The 25,356-nt window shown below is 42.9% G+C and overlaps 1 protein-coding gene across 1 annotated transcript in view; it reads right to left on the bottom strand.

The window, feature by feature from the left end:
• The window catches only part of LOC143848786 (DNA-directed RNA polymerase III subunit 1-like), a 114,666-nt gene extending 102,361 nt beyond the window's left edge, over positions 1 to 12,305 (bottom strand). Inside the window, exons 1-5 of the mRNA XM_077357847.1 lie at positions 12,160 to 12,305; positions 11,141 to 11,243; positions 10,874 to 11,003; positions 6,443 to 6,592; positions 6,041 to 6,197 (exon numbers count right to left, since the gene is read on the bottom strand). Of these exons, the coding sequence (XP_077213962.1) occupies positions 6,041 to 6,197; positions 6,443 to 6,592; positions 10,874 to 11,003; positions 11,141 to 11,217 (514 nt within the window). The 5' untranslated portion in view covers positions 11,218 to 11,243; positions 12,160 to 12,305. The remainder of the gene's footprint in view (positions 1 to 6,040; positions 6,198 to 6,442; positions 6,593 to 10,873; positions 11,004 to 11,140; positions 11,244 to 12,159) is intronic.
• Positions 12,306 to 25,356: the final 13,051 nt, after the last annotated feature.

Raw genomic sequence — 25,356 nt, 5'->3', positions numbered from 1 at the left:
TACAATTTTCGACAAAAAGCTCTCTAAATATAGTGTAGCTCCAGGAAGGAAGGGAGGGAGGGAGGGAGGGAGGGAGGATGGATAGATAGATAGATAGATAGATTTCTACATGTGTGTATTACTTGGCAAGGCAAGTGCAGAAAAGGTTAATGGTCAAACATAAATAATATGCTAAAAAGACCACTTCTCCAGAAGTCATTCTGAGCACAAGACAGTTTTCATTACAAAGCAAACGCTGTCTCTAAATATAATACAGCCCTGTTTTGACGATAGTGCATGACAAGTCAATCACGAAAAGCACTTGACTATATATATATATATATATGTGTGTGTGTGTGTGTGTGTGTGTGTGTGTGTGTGTGTGTGTGTGTTATACGCTACATTGAAGATGAAGATGAGAGTAGAGAAAAGAGTTTAGAGAGAAGAAGTAAATGAGAGAACCATGATGTCTCACACTCACATCATATATTAATATATGCGTGGATACATATGGCGAGACACAAATACCCCTAAACAGGGGTGCGCACAGATATTCAACACTCCCCCTCAAGCTGGAGTATGTATATCATACATTCCCAGCTTGTTGCATAAATCACTCAATCTAGCTCTACTTAATGGTTTTGTAAACATGTCAGCTAGTTGATCATTTGATCTTGTAAATACTGTGCAAATCTCCCTTTCTTGAATCCGATGACGAATAAAGTGGCAATCCACCTCTATGTGTTTGTCCGCTCGTGGAAGACCGGATTTATGACTATATGAATCGCGGACTTGTTGTCACAGTGGAGCGACGCAGGTGACGAGTAGGGTAGCCCAATCTCTGACATGAATGACCTCAACCAGATCAACTCGCAACCTGTATAGGCCATAGATCTGTACTCAGCTTTTGCACTTGACCTTCATACAATTTCCTACTTCTTGCTTTTCCAAGACACTAAGTTACCTCCAACAAACGTACAATAGCCATTTGTAGACCTCTGTCTGCAGGGCATCTGAATATCCCTCAATCCTCGTGTGATTATGGTTTTTGAAGAGGAGTCCTTTACCAGGAGCTTTCTTCAGATATTTCACTATCTGAATAACTTCCGACCAATGAGATGCCCGTGGTGCACTCATATACTGACTAGCCCTCCACGAGAATATGCTACCTCAGTCCACAAAAAGTATCTCAGACGACCAAGATCTTTGGTGCTGAATTCCTTCTGAAGAAAGTCCTTCAGCCTTTGTATCCCTACAATGTCACTCCCTATACTGATAATATCATCGACATAAACAATCAGAAAGATCCTGCCATCTTTGCCCTAGAGCTGAACACTGAATGATCTACAGCACACTGTTTCATTCCAAAAAGTATCACTGCCTCATTAAATCTGCCAAACCAAGCACGAGGAGATTGCTTAAGACCACATATCGCCTTTTGTAACTTGCAAACAGAATTCTTCATTTTCCCCTGAGCAACATATTCCAGGAAGTTGCTCCATATATACCTCTTCCTGCAGATCACTATGCAAGAAGGCATTCTTGACATCTAACTGATAAAGAGGCCACGAGCTGTTGACTGCAAGAGATATCAAAACTCTGATAGAAGGAATCTTTGCCACACGAGAGAATGTGTCTGTGTAATCGATGCCATATGCCTATGTATATCCCTTTGCAACCAATCAAGCCTTTAGTCTTTCTACAGTCCCATCTGGTAGATATTTCACTGTGAATACCTACTTACAGCCAACCACCTGAGCTCCTGGTGGAAGAGGGACCAACTGTCATGTGTGATTCTCCTCCATAACACCCATCTCTGCCTCCATAGCTGCTCGCCAACTTGGATCAGCCAAAGCTTCGACAACATGGTGAGAAATAGAAACGGAAGATAGAGATGACAAAAAGGAACTGTAAGAAGGCGACACATGAGCATAAGCAACCACTTCATAGATGAGATGAAGAGTGGTACGAGATGCAATCGGAGCTTCAACAGAAGAATCACTTGCCTCAGAAGCAGCATGAGGTCCAGCGAGCTGTGAGGGGGGCGGAGGACATGAATTGGCATCTTGACCGGCAGGTTGCTGATTATGACGAGAATAAACCTGCAGATGTTTGGGGTGAACGGCAGGTGATGAAATCAGTACTGCGATAGGGACTGGGATAAGTAATGGAACCTCAGGGTCTGGAACCTCGGTAGAAATAGTTCTAGTATAATAAGGTTTATCCTCAAAAAAAAGAAACATTAGCAGACACATAAGTACGATGAAGCTAAGACTATAACACCGATAGCCCTTTTGAGTGCGAGAATAGCCCAGAAAAAATATTTGATCGCTCGAGGTTCCAATTTATCTAGTCAGTGAGTAAGATCATGAACAAAGCACGTACACCCAAACACTTGAGGAAGTAAGGGAAATGGATTCCCAGAGGGATGTAAGACAAAGAAAGGCGACCGATTCTCGAGAAAGGATGATGGAAGAAGGTTCGCCAGAAAACAGGATGTGAGAACGGCTTTGGCCCAATATGATTTGGGAACACGCATCCGATAAAGAAGAGTCTTAGCTATGTCCACAAGATATCGAATTTTCCTCTCTGCAACACCATTTTGCTGAGAGGTATAGGCAAAAGATGACTGGTGAATAATACCACGAGAAGATAAAAAGTCCTTAAAACCATTAGAAACAGAGAAATATTCATGTGCATTATCTGTGCGCAAACATTTAATAGAACAGGAGTACTGATTAGAGATTTCAGCATAAAAAGAGCGAAATATATTGAAAACTTCATAACGATCTTTTATTACATATAACCAAGTCATCCTTGATTAATCATCCAAAAATATAAGAAAATACCGATACCCAAATAAAGGAGTCCTACATGGACCCCCGTCAGAATGAACGAGCTCAAACGGACGTAGGACACGACTAAATGAAAGGGACTTGTAGGAAACACGATGATGTTTTCCAAACTGACAAGACTCACACTGAAACTGACTACCCGGACCAGACACAACTGAAGAACACTGTAGACGATCAGCTGGAGGGTGACCAAGACGGCAATGCCACATGAATGAATCAACCGAAATACTCAGTACAGTAGGTGCAAAATCACCGTCAAGGTAGTAGAGACCATCCGCAAGAAAATGCCACCACCATCACCTACTCCAATTCCTTTGTCAAAACGATCACATCCACGGTAGCAACTCCTCATCCATATGGAAAATTCATTAACATCGAACATGTTTACACATTGTGTAACGACCCGGATTTTTGGACTCAATTTTTTTTATATCCAAAAGTCTGAATCGCTACCACAAGATAAAAAACAAAAAGTAACTAACATATATTGAAAAACTCAAATAAAATTGATTTAGAATCAAGTCCATTCCTTTGAAATTAAAACTCTAACAAATTTTTAAGGACATCAAATAATTTGACCAACAACTGAAATAAAATAAAATTAAGGCCCGCCAAGGCCACGCGGCCACACCAACTACTCTACCTCGCTCTTGCACACCCTTTTTTATTCTAAATCTCTTCATTTGTGAACGCTCATTCTTTCTCTCCTACAAAATCTGTAGGGGAAACAGGGTGCGAGCAAGATCCTCTAGCTGCTCGCAAAATAAAAGTAACAACAATAGCGTTGAAAGGAATTTCGTCCCCGAAATTCGACTCTCCAAATTCCCGTAAGTTAACATATGACGGGGCAGTATTAAATTTGATTAAATCTTGGCCATAGATCCTTCAATCAAAGATCAATGGTCTAGATCTGTGATTTGAAGCCTATCGAATCGTTGCGTCGATTACCGGATCCCTCAGACTGTCGATCAAGCTCGGATGGATGACATATCATGCCACTTGAGTATCTAAATCCTTCGATCTTCAAGAGATTTGTGAAAATTGACGGCTCTTAGTGTATTTTCGTCACTTTATTTATAACTCACTTTTGGGACAGCAAATCTTGTTCGTTCGACGTGATTTAGGCTTCGTTAGATGGGTTTTTCGATTATCTACCCAACGGACCCAAGATCACGCGATTTGGCGAAGTTATGGGTCTTTTTCCATTAAGATGGGGCCTTATGACGGGATTTGTCCTATTGATCTTCAAGAGATCAAGAGATTTGGGGAAATGATGGCTCTTAGTGTATTTTCGTCACTTTATTTATAACTCACTTTTAGGACATCAAATCTTGTTCGTTCGACATGATGTAGGCTTCGTTAGATGGGTTTTTCTATTATCTACCCAACAGGCCCAAGATCACTCAATTGGGCGAAATTATGGGTCTTTTTCCATTAAGATAGGGCCTTATGACGGGATTTGTCCTATTAGGCTAAGTCAATGTTAGTCTTTTATTATATTTTAATTCTTGTGGGTCCACTTGCATTAAGTAGGTAATTCAGATAAGATTTGCTAACTCTTATAATAAATAGTAATTAATTTAGGGATATCAAAAGATATCATAAACCAATTAAATAATGATGGAAAGAGATAAAATAGCCAACATGCACTGCACTTAACAAAAAAGGCGGGGTTATAAAAAAAGTGACGAAAATACACTAAGAGCCATCGATTTCCCCAAATCTCTTGATCTCGTGAAGATCATAGGATTTAGATGCTCAAGTGGCACAATATGTCATCCATCCGAGCTTAATCAACGGTCTGAGGGATCCGGTAATCGATCCAATGATCTGAAAGGCTCCAAATCACATATCTAGACCGTTGATCTTTGATCGAAGGATTCATGGCCAAGATTTAATCAAAATTATTAACTTTCACGACTCTTGGTGGGGGCCAAGTATTACAGATTGTTACTCTGAACCATACTTTCTTCATGTATAAAAGCCTTCGACAGCCTCCAGTCATTGGTAGTATCAAAACATTTTAGATGACAAACGAATACTTGGCTAATCTGAACTGAGAGCCCAGCTCGAGCCGACAGTCCGACACCGGCTGCTGAAACCTGCTCATGTTCCGACCTTCATGATGTTACACAAGAAGAAAACTTGTGGGAAGATCAATGCCATGTAACATGGACTTCCACTTTAGGGGAAAAGCCCCAAACCACATCTAATTCCAAGGGAGTTTCACCAAGTTACATGCTGATTCCCTCCCTCTTATTTTCTATAACGAGAAACTCATTGAAGAAGGCTCGCAAGTGACAAAGAGCATGAAAGAAAAAACCAATAATGTCCCTTCTGATTTCGTAAAGTTGGTTGACGTTTATTGAAGGAAAAAAATCTAGGGTTCAATGTGGTAATACGGATAGTCGGGTTCCAGTCAAAAAAAAATGTGGTATTACGGATGCTGACAATGTCGATGATGATCACAATAGGGAGTGGTTCAAAGATTGCCCATTTAGACTTGAAGTTATGACCTTGTAATAGCACCTTGGATCACTTACATTTGTGCCTTGGGTCGAAAAGGGAATGGGAAGCTGTGTAAGAAGCTAGAGGAGAACATAAGATTACGTTGAGTGGGAAAGCCCTCGATAGTTCCAATTGCTGGCCCTTGTTGGTACAGAGGTACTGGCCTTTGGTGGGCAATTTCTTGATGGGCTTCGTGTGTAGGTATTGGTGGGATAGGTCAATATCAGCCATGTGCATGATTTTGATGATGTGTTGGGTACTAAAGAGAGAAGGGTGTTTGACGTCAAGGGAGATATGCATTTTAACAGGAAAGGGAGAACTTAGGGGTACGCTGGCTGTGGTTGCATTGTTGTCGTGGGCCGACCGGAACCAACATTGTTTCGTTCTTCTTTTTTTTAATATCTTAAAAGATAGAAAAAAAGTTATGGCTACTATTTACCACCACATTCGGTGAGTTTTCAAAAAATGACAAAATGCATCATGTCGTTATTGATTTTCTTCATGCAGATTTCACTCCACATACAAAGCACACAAATTCTATACACACACAAAGATATATGTGTATATAAAGCAACAAAGTATACAATTTCATGATATAATTAATTAAGGACTAGACATTCAATACCATTCAAAAAAAGGGACTATACATTCAATATATCCATTGAAACTTAAAAGCGGTAGGTTTTTGGAACTCAAACCATTTATGCATCCACACCGGGAGCACTTGTCTGCTTTACACCTTGCTATTATTTTCTTCACTAAAGCATTCTTCTGCAACATCTCTGCTTTGGGATTTCTCATCTTCTTTAAAAATTCCACCCGTTCTTCCTCCAAAAGAAGTACCCGAGCACAAGACTATAAGACATTAATCAAATAGGGTCATTACTAAAATAGACAATATAGAGGAACCAGTCACAAGTTATAAATTTAGCTCAGTGCAACAATTTCCATAACCACTCAAAAACTATCCAACAATGCTAAAACAGATTTATCCCCAAATTAACTTGAACTTGCAGAAACTGCATGAAAAGCCGCCAAAAGAGAATATTCAAGTACATGATTCATGTCATTCAAAAAAGGAAAGAACATAATTCCAATACCTTGCAAATGCACTTCAAAATGTTTAAAATGGTACTAAAGTACCCAACATTAAATACTGGCAATGCAAGCTTCAGATATCCAAAGTGCCCGGGACAGTCATTGAAACTCCCATGGCATGTAGCACAAAAACCATGCTTGCTCGCTGGTCCCTGAAAGCAAAACGTGGGCATTGTCTTAACAAAATTATAGAGATTGATAAAAGTAAAACACAACCACAGATTCAAAGATACACCAGAAAATCTGACATAATCATGAGTATATATCAAAAGCAATGTAGCTTTTAAAAGCAATTTTTTCTTGGTAGGTAAAGCTGGGATTGAACCTCAAAAAATTTAAACCATTTCTCGAATAGAAATCTTCTTACCATACATCACATATCATAGAATGGCCGAAGGATATTCACTAAAACTACGAGCAATTTTTTTTATTTTTTTTTTAAATGACTACAAGCAAATTTTTAGAGTTAATTTTATGATACCATATATCACATCTCATAGGAGACTGGATATGCACTTAAACTACAAACAAATAACACTACAGAAAATGTAAGGACTTAAGTCCCCTCAAACATATATGCAGACCGCAAAGAGAAAGGAAAGTGGCATCACAGAATGATCTAAAACTGAGCCGCCTTTTGCTGTATATATTTTATTAAGATTTTAACTTTCATTAAATAAGAGATTGAAGAGGATTTAACCACAGAATAAGAGCAGTTTGGTTTAAGTGGAAGCATGCTTCAGGAATTTTGTGCAATCGTAAAATACCTACCAAGTTGAAGGGAAAGTTTTATAAGACAGATGTGAGGCCAACCATGTTGTATGGCTCGGAATGTTGAGCCACCAAGAAGCAGCATGTGCATAAGATGAGTGTGGCAGAGATGCAAATGCTTAGGATGGATGTGCGGCCACGCAAGGTTAGATCGAATTAAAAATGAAGACATCCGTAAAAAGGTGGGGGTAGCACCAAATGAGGAAAAGATGAGAGAGCACCACTTAAGATGGTTTGGGCATATCCAACGTAGGCCTTTGGATGCTCCAGTGAGAACAAGTGACTCGTGCCAAGTTGATGGAGTAAAAATAGGTAGGAGTAAAAATAGGTAGGGGCAAACCAAAAACAACTTGGGTAGAAACAATGAGGAAAGACTTGTGGGCTAGGAACATAACAGAGAACATGACCTTGGATAGGATAGAATGGAAGAAAATGATCCATGTAGACGAACGCAACTAGTGTCAGGAGTACACTTAGTCAATTTGAGCCGGGTAGATCCTTTCACCTTCTTCATGAAAATTTTCTAAAGGATTCATTAGCCGACCCCAACTAGTTTGGGACAAAGGCTTAGTTGAGTTGAGTTGAGTATTAAATAAGATTCAAGGTTCAGAATTCGAAAACCAACAGACTTAGCCAAAAGAGCAGACAGAGGATTGGGTTATAGAACAAGTCCTTTAGGCCATAGTCCTTGGTTTAAGTAACAAGTAATAAGTACATAGGAGGAGGTTGTGCGCTTTGCATGGAAGGTCGGTCTTTCCTTAAAGCCTTGATCACATTTCATAACACACGTGAAATTAGCAAGAGAATCCGCTACTTAGTTGCCTTCTCTATACTGGTGGCCAAATCTCAGCTTGATCTCAGCAATGAGATCCTTTTAAATCCTACAAGTAATAACTTACAGACCATAGATGTTCCTTATTGGCGTTTGAAAAAGACACCACGGCAGGTGAAAATTCTTTTCAAATGAAAGAAAGTCCCAAAATAAGATAGATGCCGTAAATAAGACAACTAAACCTTAATACGGTAAGTCTTTCGAATCACCACTTTTATGGAAGGCAGAGAGGCTGCCCTTCAGTGTAGAATATGATAGAAGAAGTGACGCGAGAGTGAAGAACAAATCCTAATGGACCGAAATTTTTGCAATTCAGCCCGAAATCTCACTTAAGATTTTGTTCTGTTTTCATTTTGGAACGAAAAATTTTGAAAATACTGACTAGAATGGATTGGAATTATTAACGTCGAAAAATAGCGTCGATGAAGTTGTATAGGTGCACTATTAAGTAGTGGGGATTGCAATTTTCCATGGATTTCATATTTGCCCCGTGACCTCAAAGTGATGAGCCTTGCAAGCTACCAAACTGCTCTCCCCGCACTGAAGGGCTTAAAGTTTTAGGATTTAGGTTTTGTTTTAGTATTGCAAGTATGACTATTTAGGCATTTGGGTTTTACTGTTAAACTCTGTTCCAAAATTACCCTTACGAATTAGATAACTTTTTGAAGAAAATTATATATGATTTATTCCAAACTTAAAAATGAGTTCTTTAAGTTTTAAACACACTCCTTTAGAGTGAATTCTTTAAGTTTTAAATGCACACCTTTCGAGGATATTATTAAATTTTTAAATGCACTCCTTTAAAGTGTATATAGGAGTATTTCTAGTTTTAAACAACTACTTTGATGCCACTCAAAAAAATGAACTACTTTGGCATTACTTTAAGAAAAAAAATGAACTGCCTTGGAGTTTTGAAAATAAAACAAACAATAATTGAGAAAAAAAATAATGAGATAATTTGGAAGCATCTAAACCTTGGCAGAGAGAAGAATTTAACTTTCAACCCTTCTAGGGAGCTTTAGATAGCTTCCTTTTTTTTAACATGTCAGTATTATAAATAATGCAAAAACCAACCAAAACCAATAAAAAAAGGGGAGCAGACTGCAGAGACACGATGCCACATGCAAAATCACCTACTGAGCTTTTTGTAACTATGCTTCTTTCTTCAGCATTATCAAAATCAAACAAGCACTAATTTAGAAAAAAAAAAAATTTATCAGCTAATTTGGAAGCGTACTCTTAATTAAGAAGAAGCACTTAAACCTTGAAAAGAGAGAAGAATTTAACTTTTCAGCAAGCCTTCAAATCCTCTATGGATCTTTCGGTAGCTTCTTTCTTTTCAAACATGAGCGTATCATAAATAAGGGATTTGCCAATGACTTTTGCAGAATGGCATTTCGCAGTTGGTTATTGCATGTGAGAGCAGCCACCTGAGTGTTTAAAAATGCAGATGTGGCACATCATGCGGCCAGAGAAAAACCTAGTCGACTTGGCATGACGTGGTCAAGTACTCGGATGACGCGGTCATAACTCAGGAGAGTCAAAGGAGCTTTTATTGCCTCTGTAGGGCAAAATGCGGATGCAGTGCAACGCGGCCGAGGTAGTCGAGTGTGTGTGTGTGTTTTGAAAGGCGGGGGTGTCGATTTGGACGCAGAGGGGTTTTAAAACTATGGCCACCTCGGATGAATTAAAATGAATACGACAAAATCTGCTGAAAAGTGAGCCTGTGTGGCTGCTCTCACATGCAACAGCCAGCCGCGAAATACCTTTCTGCAAAAGTCGCTAGCAAATCCCTATATATAATGCAAAAATCAATTGAAGCCAATACAAAAAGGCAACCCCACATGGAAAATCACCAATAGAGCTTTTGGTATGCTTAATCATCAAGTACTACAAAAGTAATTGCAAATATAATTATAATTAGTTATAACAAATTCACTTGTCACCCTAAACACAATGAAATTTAATATCATTATACATGAAAGCAAATGAAAAAATGCAATTATATCCACAACTTAATAAACAATACTGTCATGAGCCCCAAGTGCATTGCCATTATGCCCGTTTAGTGCCTCGTGTTCCACGGCAACAAAAAGTTCATCAATGCAACAAAAAAAAAAGAGTTCATAACAGCACCTATACTTTGAGTATATTGTGTATATGAAACTAAGATGTATATCAGCGTGCTCATAAGTACATAATGTATTTTGATTAAAACTTCATTAGGGCTGACTGATCAAACCAGCTAGCTTCGAATTGCTTTAAGATCCCTTGCATGTGTATACACTATATGCATATGTGAACATACTATGAATGTGTGGCCTAGCATGAGACGCGTGGTATACTGGTATGTACCCAGACAAAAATCCATGTGTTTCCTCAATCACATAAAGAACAATTTTCAGAAGTCCATACAGACTCTAGTACAACTGTCCAAGTACCACGATTTGAACTAAATATTCCATTGCCAAATACCAAAGTCATATCATCATTGCACAGTATACTTTGTGGATTTTTTTGAACTAATATGGTAAGTATGCATTCATGAAACCTTACCATAAAAATACGTGTCCAAATTGGCTGGGAGGGTTTTAGACAGTTCTATGAGCACATGTGATGTACGCAAAAGTAAAAATGAAAGAGAATGAGATTAAATAACAATAAAAATCTCAATATGTCCATCACAACAAAAAAATTGAGATAATAGAGTAATTAGTAAACAATACTGATTCGATTTCTCTGACAAGCACAAAGTATTTCGTAACGTAAACACCTAGACACAGTAGACCATCTTAGACAATACAATACAAAACAAAGGGAAACAGTGTACCAGTCGAGGATCCAGTAGACCATTTTCAATTGGTTTTCGATTCGGGTCATATAACCGGCTATGATACACTTGTAGCTCTGCAGAATTGCGAATTTCCGTTCCAGACGACATTGAAAACTGAATGCTTTTTCTGCAAGAAAACAAAAAAATGTATACCTCAAAAGAGAATAATCGTAATTCAAGTATGTACAGAAAAAGAATACAAATGAAGCGAGTTCCAGATATCTAGGAACAGATTAACTTAAAATTTGAAACACGACTTCTCACATTTTCTGAGGTCCGACGTCCTCGACGAAAGGTTGCTTAGTGAATCTAATTTTATCACCATCGGCAGTGGCTTCCATCTCTGAAATAGATTGCAGAAAAAACCCTAAAGGATAAAAACAAAGAGGGATTAGATGAAGTGGTTAGAATAATCAAAACTCTTGGCTGGAGATAAAATCAGGAGATCGTGAAATTGAGAACCCAATCCAAATGAGTTTCTATAGGCAAGTGAGTTTCTGAGATGGAGCTTACAGGCCATTAAACATGTACTGGTTAATATAACAAGTACTGGTGACATGTGCAAAGGTTAGATTTTTTATTTTTATTTTTCTTTGGAGAAAGACATTAGATAAAGGATATGGTTGTAGATGACACTGTCCAAAGGACATAAAAATATGTTACCTTGTAGGAGAAAAGAATGACATGATGATAGTGTCGATGATGTAAGGCTAAGGTAGGCGTTATTATGAGATGTAAAATCTAAACAAGCAACAGAAGTGTGACGGTCTACACAACATAAAGTAATCTTAGAGATGAGAACATAAAGGTCCCAATTCCACAGTAGCTACCAAACATGAACTGTTCATTATTTTCTACAGATACCTGTTATGTTTGTTCTATAGACTGCCTAAATAGCACTATGCAGTGATAACAAAAAAAAAACGATGTTAAATGGCATGAACTCCAAAACGAATAAAATCAGTAATCAGAGTGAGAACAGAGTAAGATGGAGTCAAAAGGACACACATACAAAGTTGTAAGAATTTATGAGTAAATTAGTCACGAGGAATACAAAATTCTTAGTATAGAAAATCTCAAGAACGTCACTTGATTTGTCCTCAATTCAACAGAGGGATCATGCCATGGTTTAGGTTAGGGTTTGGATGAAGTTTTCGAACATCTACTTTAATAAACCCTAAACTAACAGAGTTTACAGATATTGAAACCCTAATTCCGTAAAAAACACTAAAAATACACATATTAGACTTACGGTTTACAGAAGATTACAAAAAACGATATACCTGTTCAGATTTGCGGCTAAGGATTGGAGCTTCCCTGAAATCGATGAATGAGAGATGAGTACGAAGCGAGAGAGACCCTAATTCTGCCTCTTTAAAACGGAATTGTGAAGGGCGGGAGTTTTTCTTAGGGTTGCAACTCGGGTCGGGCGGGTTGGGTTTTCTAGAACCCTACCCTACCCGAGAAACAACCTCGGGTCGGGTCGGGCCGGTTATTTTTATTTTTTTGGAAAAACTCGTGATTCTTAAACCCGGTCCTACCTGAGATAATTTCTCGGGTCGAGTCAGGTTTTTCCGCATTGCCGCCTTCAACTTCATGCAATGCCCTTCTTTTTATTCCAAATTGTCCTAATTTACTATAAACCCACTTTAAACCTAATTTTAACATGTTGATTGAAACATGCTGATAAGTTATATGATTAGACAAAGTATGATTTAAACATTTTCTAATTCCCAATGAACTCGTTAGTGGCCAGACTGATCTGTAAGCTTTTAAACACTACTCACTAAATATTTATGCAGAACACAGGTTCTAAGGTTCGATAAAAAAAGAATGCAGTCATGGCCCCTGTTTGCCTATAGAGAATGACATAAAATTATTTTGGTGGTGGTGATATACTGATACGTATCCTTTAAACATGTACTGATGTACATGAATGGAAAGCATGAATAAAATGGACAATCAAATATGAGTAAAGATGCCACTGTAAACAAATTAAAGAACTACAGAGATTATTTTATACAAGAAATAAACCTTTTTATGACTTCAATGGCCATCAGAGCAATAGGCAATTGAGGCATAAATGCGATAAATAGACCTTCTTTCGTTCGTGTCTTACACTCTTACTATCCTGGTAAGATGAGAAATGAGAATTACTAAATTACCCATATCAATGTTATTATTTATAACTTATAATATTAAAAATGAATAAATGCGGGTTTTCAGGCGGGCCGGGTTTTCCACCTTTACAACTGGCCCAACCCGAGAATCACTCGGGCTTTGGAAAAGTAAACCCGGCCCAACAACTTATCCGGCCACTTTGAACCCGGCCCAACAACTTACCCGGCCACTTTGAACCCGACCCATGCTTTTTTCCGGCCGGGCTGATGCGGGCTGGTAACATGACCCAAGTTGCAACCCTAGTTTTTCTACCTGGGTTTTCCTAGTGGGAAACATTAGATGAGACCCTAAAATACAGGCACTACTATTTTTTCATAGGGAAAATTACATTTACACCCCCTCTAGTTTCTGACACATCCACTTCCACCCCTATAGTTTAAAACGTGACAAATACACCCATGTAGTTTCAATTTGTTTAAGGTAGGCCTCCTCAGCTGAAGGTTCGTCCATAGAGCTGATTTTTTGGGCACACCTTATCTATGTCAGGACCCATCAAATGAACGCTTTGGATCATCCAAACAATGTGGGCCCACATTATTTGGATGATTTTTTGGTAGTGTTTGGATTCGGGTATGGGCCCACATTATTTGGACGATCCAAAGCGTTCATTTGATGGGTCCTGACATAGATATGGTGTGCCCAAAAAATCAGCTCCATTAGATCATCCTAACCCTTCTATCTATGGATGAACCTTCAGCTTAGGGGGCAAACCTTAAACAAATTGAAACTGCAGGGGTGTATTTGTCACGTTTTAAACTATAGGGTGGAAGTGGATATGTCAGAAACTAGAGGGGGTGTAAATGTAATTATCCCTTTTTCATAATTGCATGAACTCCAATGGTCTTTTACGTTTTAATTGGCATATGAGAGCCTTACTAGAAATCCCCCTACATAAATACGTATCTACTGGAATCCCCCAAAATTTTCATAATTTTTACCCTCAGTTGAAGATAAGTTAGAAATCCCTAAAATCTCTCACTTCAACAACACAGGCAACGTTAAATCTTCTAAATATATCTCTCTTATAACGGCAACATCTAGATTTTATATGGTGCAATCCGGGTTGGTTATTTTTCAAAAAGTAACCATTTGATGGGCACAAGGATGATCCAAACAGCCCATTTGATGAGCACACCGTTGGATGATCCAAACCGTGGATTTGATGGGACGTAACATAAATAGGTTGTGGCCCAAAAATCATTTCCATGGGATCATCCCCAACTCTCTGATCTATGGAGGAACTGCGTGTTATGGAAACCTATATAGATTAGAGGGTTGGGATCAACCTATGAAAATGATTTTTGAGCCACAGTCAATTTAAGCTGTGGCAGATCAAATCGACAGCTTGGATCATCCAAGGGTGTGCCCATCAAATGGGTGATATGGATCATCCTACGGTGTGACCATCAAATGCATGTACAATACTTTCAGAAAAATAGCCATACCGACTCACACCATACAAAATATTATTAGTGTTAGGCCTAAAATCGGTAACAGATACGGCGGTGACGTAAGAGCTGAGTTGGAGGACCCGAGGAGCCGAAGTGAAGGAGCTGAGCCCTGCACAAGAGCGAACGAGGTCAGAAGACCAACCCGGAGTCGTTACTCCGAACAGGCCCTTCGACACTTAAGTCAGTACAAGCAAGAGTGCATAACGAGTTTTTAAGAGTGTTAGTTGAGAAGTTATTACCATTACTCCGAGCCTTAAGAGGCCTTTTATAGAGAGAGGTCTGGGGTGGTTGGATTACTTACCCCAGGACAGGTGTCGGCCCCCGTGTGGGTTTAGGTTTACCTACTCTTCGGTAATTACCGGATTACCCCTGGGCCGACGCTGGATTTGCGGTGGGCCATCTTGGGGCCACGTGTCGACGGCTAATTAGCTGCTGTTTTTCATACACCATCAGTTGCCCTCCCCCCAAGTTCTCCAAGTCATTGTGGTGATTTGGGGAAGTGTGAGGAGTTGTATTCTTCAACGGTAGGATGAGCCGGTGTTCGGGATGGCTTGATGGAAAGTCTGTCCGGCCTGAGAAATCTGTCCGGAAAATTCTGTCCGGCTAAGCCGTCTGTCCGGCCTATGAGTCTGTCCGGCTATGCCATCTGTCCGGCCTGGGAGTCTGTCCGGAAAATCTGTCCGGCCTGGGAGTCTGTCAGGAAAATATGTTCGGCCTGCGAAATCTATCCGGAAAATCTGTCCGGCTAAGCCTTATGTTCGGCCTGCGGAATCTGTCCGAAAAATCGGTCCGGCCAAATCCTGTCCGGCATTTCCGGACTGATTTTTGTTATCTAGCGGACGCGTCATATTCTGTCTGGCTTGGGCCAGGCAGATTTTTGTCGTTTAGCGAATGCGCCAAGCCGGGCAGATTTTTGTCGCGTAGCGAATGCGCCATATTCTGTCCGACTTGGGCCGGGCAGATTTTTGTCGTTTAGCGGATGTGCCATATTCTGTCCGGCTTGGGCCGGGCAGATTTTTGTCGCGTAGTGAATGCGCCATATTCTATCCGGCTTGGGCCAGGCAGATTTTTGTCGTTTAGTGAATGCGGCATATTCTGTCCGACTTGGGCCGGGCAAATTTTTGTTGTTTAGCGAATGCGCCATATTCGGGCAGATTTTCTTGACGGGCACAATCGTTTTAAAAGTCATCACGTACATGAGCACCTTACGGATGTCCCTTAGCCCCTTGGAGATACGCGCGTATTTACTCACGCCCTTGCCTCGAAGTGTGTGTCCGTCATTAATGAAAGACACGTGGCATTATCTGGTTCGCGAATGCGAACCGCCTCAAGCCTAGAGGCTATAAGAAGAGGTTTTTACCCTTCATTTCTTACTTTTTACTTTTTACTCTCGCCTTTCTGCTTTTTGCTCTGCCTGTTCGGCTCGGGTAGCTCGTGGTCGTGACCGTCCGCGCATTAGGAGCTCTCTGTTCGGACCGGTAATCTTCTTGAGCGCGTCTTTTATTCGTTTCTTTCCGCGTTCTTTATGTCCAGTAGTGCCTCAAGTCCCGAGTCCGGTTCTAGGTCTGATTCGGGGGAGTCTGGGTCCTCCAGTAGTTCAGCATCTAGCTCGTCGGAGAGGACTCTACCTATTTCGACCAGGGTTCCCGGCCCCTATATGGCGAGTCCTGATGTTAGCGTAGAGGTCATAGATAGTGGGGACGAGGTGATTTTGGACCTGAATAATACTCCGCCCCCAACGGATAGTTACTTTCGAGCAGAGGCGAGCGTTGGTAGCGACGCGCCGAGGCGTCCACAACATTCCTCCCGGGCCGGGCCGTTGAGGTCGTAGCTAGGGCCCGAATGGACGCCAATCCCCAGTACAACGTCCAGGCTCTTTACGAGGAGAATATCCTTAATGAGTCCAGGCTGGGGGACGTTAGGGATAGGTACTGTATTCCCCAAAGGTTTGGGCTGAGGGCCGCGATAGAGGAGATAGGGCTTGCAGCGACAGTTCTGACGTCTGTATATACGACGAGTCGTTAAGGGCCGGGCTCAGGTTCCCTCTGCACCCATTCTTCGCTGCGGTCCTTCAATATTACGGGCTGGCTCCGGCTCAGGTCGCGCTGAACTCATGGAGGACGCTGATCGGGTTTGTATACCTTGTCCAAGGCCGGCTTCAAAGAAGTTTGTCTGTGCCTTTGTTCCGTATGTGTGCGCACCTGAAGAGGCATAAAGACGGGGGTTGGATTTACATTAGCCAGCGCCCAGAGGTGAAAATGATCACTGGCATTCCATCCTCCATACATCTATGGAAGAACAGGTTCTTCTATGTCGAGGACAGGGAGCCTATTGAGCCGTGGTCGGTTCCTCTAAAATGGGACACCCCAGACACGCTTGCACTGAGACGCAAGCTGCTCATTGAGGGCGAGGATATGGGAACGTTCGCCCTAGTCTATGAGGAGTTGCACCGGGAGGGCCTGATTCATTGTGCGGAATTCTCTGGGGAAGTGGTTCTGGTCGGGCTGGGCATTAGTACTGCGACCACGGCACGTATGTGGCTAGTCTTGCTTTATTTTTTCTTTCCTCTTTTTTTGTACTGACTGGTTTGGTTCATCCATGTTGACTTTCAAAGATGCAGAAACAGTCCAAGTTGGAGAAGGTGAGGCAAGGAGCCTTTGGAAGGGCCCAGCAAGGCCAGAAAAGGAAGGCCACAGAGATCTCGAGTCCTGCTCCAACCCAGGACACGCCCCCCCCAAGGGCAAGCCCTTAGTGAAGCTGGTCGGCGCTTACGGTCGAGGAGCGGGGTCTTCTAAGTCGGGGGGAGCATCCACCGGAGCCCGTCACCCCCGGCAAAGTCTGGGGATAATGTTTTTCGGCCCAACTGGGCCGTTCAGAGGAACGACACCGGCCTGGGTGAGAGCCGGGTAGCCATGGAGATTGTCACCAAGGGTCTCCTGAATAGGGACAAGCTCCAGGTTCTAAACGAACCTCCAGCTGCGGCCGACGAGGCCATCTTTTCTTCACTCTATCAGATCGGACTGTATTATAATGACTTTCGTGAGAAGAGCCAGAAGTTCTCTAAGGCAATCACGAAGTCCGAGGAGAAGAGCGGCCAACTGATGCAAGAGGCGGCCGAACTCCAAAGGTCCATCGGGGAGAGGGACGCGGAGATGCAGTGGCTCAAAGATGATATGGCCACCCAGAAGCAGAAGGCCACCGAATCCCTCAACGCACAGAGGGAAAGAGCCCGGGAGAGGCAGATAGCGGCCGTCGAGAAGGCCGTGCAGAAGAAAGAGGACGAACTTATTAGTTTGTCTAGCGAATCCTACAAGATTGGATTCTTTGATTGTCTTGAGCAGGTCAAGGAATCCAACCCGGCTGTTATCTTGACGGGCCTTGTCCTCCCCGATCCGCTGGCGACGACGAGCAGGGCACTACCGCTGCCGCAGAGGTCCCGGGGGCACCTTCATCACGAGGTGGCAGTCACAGGGTGTCTTGAGCTCCCCCTCTTTCCTCTCTTCGGCATGGCTTCCTGATTCCTTTTATAATGGCCCCTGGAGGCCCTACTTTTTGTAATAGCCCTTTGAGTTTGTAATGGCCCTACTTCTTCATGAATAGAAATTACATCTTGCTGTCCATTGTCCGCTTATGTCTGCCTCTGTCTAATACTGCGTGGTTTTAACACTATGGGCCAAAAATACTCCGGGCAGACATTTGAGCTTTAATTGACCCGGGTCTTTGTGAACTGAGGTGAATTAGACAGCTATTACCCAAGTGTTAGGGAGCTGGATTTCCGGGTAGGTTTGGTCTTCCTGTCCGGGCCCGATCCTAACCGGGAGTGCGCTCCCGGCCTTCGTGGAGGCGGGCTGGGACGAACCAAGCAACGGGTACCCAAGTTTTAGTGAACTGGGTTTCTAAGTAGATTTGGTTTTTCTGTCCGGGCCCGTTCCTGACCAGGAGTGCGCTCCCGGCCTTCGTGGAGACGGGCTGGGACGAACCAAGCAGCGAGTACTCAAGTTTTAGTGAACTGGGTTTCTGAGACGGTTTGGTTTTTCTGCGCGGGCCCGTTCCCGACCAGGAGTGCGCTCCTGGTCTTTGTGGAGACGAGCCGGGGCGAACCAAGCAGCGAGTACCCAAGTTTTAGTGAACTGGGTTTATGAGACGGTTTTGTTTTTCTGCGTGGGCCTGTTCCGGACCAGGAGTGCGCTTCCGGTCTTTGTGGAAACGAGCCGGGGCGAACCAAGCAGCGAGTACCCAAGTTTTAGTGAACTGGGTTTCTAAGATGGTTTGGTTTTTCTGCGCGGGCCCATTCCCGACCAGGAGTGCGCTCCCGGTCTTTGTGGAGACAAGCCGGGGCGAACCAAGCAGCGAGTACCCAAGTTTTAGTGAACTGGGTTTCTAAGACGGTTTGGTTTTTCTGCGCGGGCCCGTTCCCGACCAGGAGTGCGCTCCCGGTCTTTGTGGAGACGAGCCGGGGCGAACCAAGCAGCGAGTACCCAAGTTTTAGCGAACTGGGTTTATGAGATGGTTTGGTTTTTTTGCGCGGGCCCGTTCCCGACCAGGAGTGCGCTTCCGGTCTTTGTGGAGACGAGCCGGGGCGAACCAAGCAGCGGCATGATCTGAGGAACTCGGAACTTTGCAAAGAAGCGGTAGTCTTTTTTCATTATCCACACAAGCGTAACTACAATGGCATCCGCTTTTGTGTCGGGCGGCACGCTATTGATAGTATTTTCTGAGGTCTTTGGCAGGTTTAGTCACCTGAGCTTCGTCTCTCAGATCAAGTAGCTCAATCGGCAACGATTCCGATGCATCTTTGCCTTTTGAGTGCCATGGCATAGCACTCCCTGGACTATGGTTGATCTCCTCTGACCTCACCCACGCCGTTTGGTGTTATAAACTTCATCTTCTGGTGATATGCTGAGGCTACGGCGCGGATGAGGTTCTGGTCGGGTCGTCCCAAGATAGCTTTATAGACAGAAGTTGCCCTCACTACCAGGAAGTTGACCATTGTGAAAGCTTGACAGGGCGGCTCTCCGACGAGGACTGGGAGTTCAATCTGTCCTTCCACTTTCACGACCTCTCCCGAGAAACCGAACAGGTCAGAGTTTGCTGGCCTCGACTGGTCGTCTCCTATCATCATTTGCTTAAAAGCATGATAGTATAGGATATCGGCTGAACTTCCGATGTCGACAAGGATTTTCTTCAGCTCCCAGTTTGCGACGAGCATGGTTATGACCAGTGCGTCGTCGTGAGGTAGTATCAAGTTGTCGAGATCTGCATCTGAAAAGGCGATTTCGTTCTCCGTCTTCATCTTTTTGCCGCACGTGTGCACGGCATTGACTCGGCGTGTGTAGGCTTTTCGAGCGGCGGATAATGTGCCCCCAGCGGCCGGTCCGCCGATAATCGTGTTGATGACCCCCTTTGGCTGGGATCGGCGTGCCTCTGGTCGTGGACTGGATGGCGGGGGAGATTGATCCCGCGCAGGGGGCGGCTGTGACTGTCGAGGGCTCTGGCCCTAGAGACTCTTCTTCCTGCGCTCTCTTCTTTGGCCGTCATCTTTGACATACTTTTTCAAGTATCCCCGACCAATCAGCAGCTCGATTTCTTTCTTGAGTTGCCAGCACTCGTCTGTGTCGTGCCCGTGGTCCCTGTGGAACCGACAATACGTCGACTTGTCTCTCTTATTTCCCTTGGAGATCATTCTGGTCGCCACCTTACGAATTCTTCTCCTCTGATTGTGGCCAGTATGTGTCTCCAGGAGGTGTTGAGAGGGGTAAAGTTTTCTTCCCTCCTCTAGGGGGACCTCTCTCTTCTGGGGGCCTTATCATCCCTATGCTGCTTGGTAGGGTTCTTTTCTTCGGAGGTTCTCCTCCGGTTTGAGTCTAAGGCCGCTAGAGTCTCCTCCACGGATATATATTCCTCGGCCCCTGCCATAAGATCTGCCAGTGAGTGCGGGTTCTGGCGAGCAACTGATCGGCGAAAATCGTTAGATTTGGCGCCTGCGAGGAGCGCATTCATGGCTGCTAATGGATCCAAATTCGGCACTTGGAGAGTCTCTCTGTTGAAGCGACTGACGAATGTTTTCAGAGGTTCGTTATCCTCCTGCCGCAAGGCCATCAAGGATGCTGTTGTTTTCCTTGGGCTCCGGCTGCTCATGAAATGGCGGATTCAAAGTTGCTGATGGAGTTTAGCTTGATCCTTGTGTACCAGTCCCGGGCCGCACCGGTTAGTGTGGTCGGGAAGGCTCTACAGAGGAAGCCATCTGACGCGTCGTGGAGGAGCATCATTGTTCTGAACGTTTCCAAATGGTCCACAGGGTCAGTGGTCCCGTTATATTGCGGGACGGTCGGCATTTTAAACCCCCTGGGCGCCGGCGCGTTCATAACATCGTCGGTGAACGGCGTTCTGCGTCAGAACGCCCTCGCAGCAGGCCGGCCCTGATCCTTTGCTAGCTCTTCTATACGGTGGTCTATTTCTTCTATTCTCCGTAGCATCGGATCAGCTCTTCGGTCTGCTCGGCCCGACGACTTGTTTTTCTCCATCGATGGGCTCGCCGCGGAGCCGGACTCCTTCGATGAGGCCGGGATTTCTCTTGCGGTGCGTGGTCTTCCTGAGCTCGGTGCTTTCGCGCGGAGCGGGACCATGACCTCCGGCGGTGGTGAGGCTCTGTATGGGCATGCCTGGTTCTGGAGTGATGGACTTGCCTCGTGGACTGGTGGGTCCGGTCTCTGTTGGGGTGCGCTGGCTCTCCCCTGTGGGCATTCGACCTTTCCTGTACAGGTCGTGGAGCTTCCGGAGGATGTTGGGGAGGCGCTTGGATCAATTGTTGGTATTAACCGACAAGAGCCGTCATCTATAGAAAGAGAGCTTGAACTTGATCCGGAGTGGGCGTGTGATTGAGATGTTCCGAATGTGCTGGGCTCTGCCCTGCTGTAGCAAAGAGAGCCACCACCTGCGAGGCGATTTGCTCGCTCTGGGTCCTGCGAGGTAGTACGGCTCGGGTAGTTCGTGTAGTTGGTATCCGAGCGCTCTTCCGCCCTGCCATTTTGTATAGGGGATTCATACAGCTTTTAGTTCGTGGTCCCACGGATGGCACCAATCTGTTAGGCCTAAAATCGGTAACAGATACGACAGTGACGTAAGAGCTGAGCTGGAGGACCCGAGGAGCCGAAGTGAAGGAGCTGAGCCCTGCACAAGAGCAAACGAGGTCAGAAGACCAACCCGGAGTCGTTACTCCGGACAGGCCCTTCGACACTCAAGTCAGTACGAGCAGGAGTGCATAGCGAGTTTTTAAGAGTGTTAGTTGAGAAGTTATTACCATTACTCCGAGCCTTAAGAGGCCTTTTATAGAGAGAGGCCTGGGGTGGTTGGATTACCTACCCCAGGACAGGTGTAGGCTCCCGTGTGGGTTTAGGTTTACCTACTCTTCGGTAATTACCGGATTACCCCTGGGCCGACGCTGGATTTGCGGTGCGCCATCCTGGGGCCACGTGTCAACAGCTAATTAGCTGCTGTTTTTCATACCCCGTCAATTAGAGATAGATGTGGCCTTTTTTAGGGAGAAGGAGATTTTCAAAGGATTTAATGTTGCCTTTGGTGAAGGAGAGCTTTTAGGGATTTATAAAGGTAATGTAATGAAGGGTAAAATGGGGAAAGGAGAAAATTAAAAGCTATTTAAGGCACAAACTTGTACCGTTGGTAATTATGACATAATTTGGGGGTTCTTGTAGATATGTTTTGATCTAGGGGTTCTTGCAGTTTTCCCTTAAAACTTTTCCAGTGAAAAAAGTCCTTTTTTTCGTGGAAAACGTTTTAAACACGTTTAAAAGCAAGTTTTAGATGTATTTAATGTTTTTTTGGCCATCTTTCCAACTTTTCCCCCACTTTATTTTGTAAATGACAAAATTAACATATTTTTGGGGAATGATATCCCCCCTCTGACGGATAAAATACCCCCCCCTAATGTTTTTCGTTAAGTTTTAAAGGAAAGAAAAACGTTAGAGGGGGTGAATTTATCCTCAAGCAGTGAACCATTCTCACCTAAACGGTCAAAGTGGGGGATTTGATCCATTTAAGGGGGGTGGGGGGTGGGGGGGGGGGGATATCATTTCCCATATTTTTTTGTGTTTCCATTTTTTGTCTACGTTTTCTTTTTAAACCAATATTGTATTGAACTCGATTTTTACCGTCCCCCTTTTTTTGCATAATCACATTTTGCTAGCTACGGTCAATCAAGCGAAATCATTCAACAGTAATGGAACCCACGAAGAAGGAAACCCAATCGCAAAATTAAGATTTTTGCCAAAACCCGTTACAAAGAGACTGGTTAAAGAAGAAGTCAAGCTTCTGTTGACATAACATAGTGTATTTTCCGTAAAACAAAAAAAAGTCCCTTCATTCCTCTCAATTAGATAATATATACAATGACTAGACATCCTTTAATAAAGACTCCTATAAAAAGCAAATACTAACCCACCTATTAAAAACAATACTTACGAAATCCTATAATTCTAGACTTCTCACCCAGATTATCTAAATATAAGGATAAAAATAAGGAAACAACTTCCTATAGGTAAGTCAGTATTCTACTCTGTAATTTCGTATGAAATTTCACCATAGGCTGAAATTTTGGCATATCATTCTCGTCAAATGCATATGCATCAGACTCCTCGGGTTGGAGAAAATCCGTCCTCGGATTTGAATCTTCGAGCGCAAGTTCTGACTAATTTCCGTCCCTTGATTCAGAAAAACCCGCCCTCGAGTTTTGAAGTGTTGAAAATTTCTAAACATTTGAAACTCTAGAGCATCAAACTCTTCCGCGTGATCTTGAAGAGGAAAAGATAAACTTTCCAGATCATGAACAGGCTTGAATTCATAAACACCGATTGCAGACTTCAATGTATGATATAATAAAAATGGATCGACAAAAATTGATGAAGAAATCAAATTAATATTTCGCCATTCACCCCCACTTCGATCTTCATGCTGACAGTTCCAATTTCATTTGCTTCTTCATTTGTGGTTTTATAACACACAATAGACATCTCTTATGTCACCACATCCTCACAACTCCCACTATCGATGATAAGAATATTAGTAGTATGCCGAGTATTCAACGCCTCGTCACGTTCATTCCAAGTGATCATGACACCATCGTCATCATTGTAATCGTCAAAACACGGTTGTTTATTTAGGACCGTTGATTCGACCAACTCGTCAAACTCTTCAACCGATCTAGATGTGGTTGTTCGTCTAAAACCTTAGATTCGACCAACTCATCAAATTCCTCACTGGGTTGATTAGGACCCTTTCCGAACTTGAACTTCCCTTTCACCCGACTCACCCCACGAAGCATGATGATCAAAATGGTGAAATCTTTCGATACAAGACTATTTTCATAGCCTATCAGGATTTCAAAATACGTTACACGTTTCGTAAGTTGTTGGACTTTCATCCTTAATTATTCTACTATGCAATTTCATATGAAATTTTGGCATGTCATTCTCGTCAAATGCATCTGCATCAAACAATGTCAATGGAAAAAATTTGATATCATTCATGCAAAATATTGGTTTGAAAATACTTGATGTGGGTGGCTCAGAGAGTGCGTATGCAAGCCTTTCTTTTCCATCCTAATCAATAGTAGTCCCCTAAGGACTACTTCCTATTTTCTAATGGTAGCCCTAAGGGCTCAACCCGAACCGGGCAGGTTCAACCCGATTTTGGCTTGGGCTGGGTTGGTATTTTATCGGGTGGAGTTGGGAAAAGGCAACACAATTTAATTTCAAGTTGGGTTAGGATTAAGGCCTTGGCAACCCGAACCCGACGTCTGTCCTCTACTTTTATCATGATTTTCTCAAGGTTATATTTTTTTCTTGCCTTTTCTGTTTAGCTTCAGATGAACCCCAATCAAACCCGTCTTTGGCCCTAGATGAATCTGAACCTAACCTGACCCAACCCAACCCAACGCGATTCGGAGTCGGGTTTAGTTAGGGTTGACCGTCATAAATCCAAGGCTCGGGTTGGGATTGGCAGAATGCTATCTCATGATGGGTTAGGGTTGGCCTCAATCCGATCCAACCCAACTAGAGTTGCCCCTACTAAAATCTCAACAATTGGATAGTAGCAATTTTGTTCGAAGAATGGAACATAAATGAATGATACAAACAAATTTTTATTCAATGGTAGATCCATTACCTATAATGTTGTTTTGTACTTCAATCCTTTTTAGGGTTTTACAAAAGAATGAAAAAATATTAAACCCTAAAAAGGATTGAAGTAGTGACTGGCAACGAACCACACATGTCATTGCAATATAAAAAACAAAATCTAAAAAAAAAACATCATAGGTAAGGTATACCTATGATGTCACATGGGCGGTTCGTCGCACTTGATATGCAATACGACATGGGCTTCTCGTAACATCACACGCGACGAACCGCGCCAGTGATATGCAATACGACATGGACTTCTCGTAACATCACACGCGACGAACCACCCATGTCATTTCAGTTCGAACACTTCACTGGATCATTCAAATGGTGGGAGCAACGGGGTGTATGGTATTTTTTTCATTCTATTTTTATATTTTTTATTACTTTATGTCTATAATTATTTGTAATTATTTGTGAGATTCTAGTGCTATTTTTTCTACATTTATACCTTCCCAATTTTAATATGTTAAAGTTTCTATGATTTCCCTTCTTCAATTCTTATATTATTTCTAGACCATTTGCTATGTAAGAATTAAATTAAGTTTGCTATTTCTAGACCATTTTCTTGATTTATAAGTTTTTGTTGTTTAAAGGACTAGTTTTATGAATGACACAGTTAATGGCTTTCCAAAGAGGCCTTAGGGAGGCTTCT

Source organism: Tasmannia lanceolata, unplaced genomic scaffold (assembly GCF_043159265.1).
Source record: "Tasmannia lanceolata isolate RefF3 unplaced genomic scaffold, GAP_Taslan_0.1 ptg000016l, whole genome shotgun sequence".
Lineage (NCBI taxonomy): Eukaryota > Viridiplantae > Streptophyta > Magnoliopsida > Canellales > Winteraceae > Tasmannia > Tasmannia lanceolata.
This window is presented reverse-complemented; position numbering and strand designations above follow the sequence as displayed.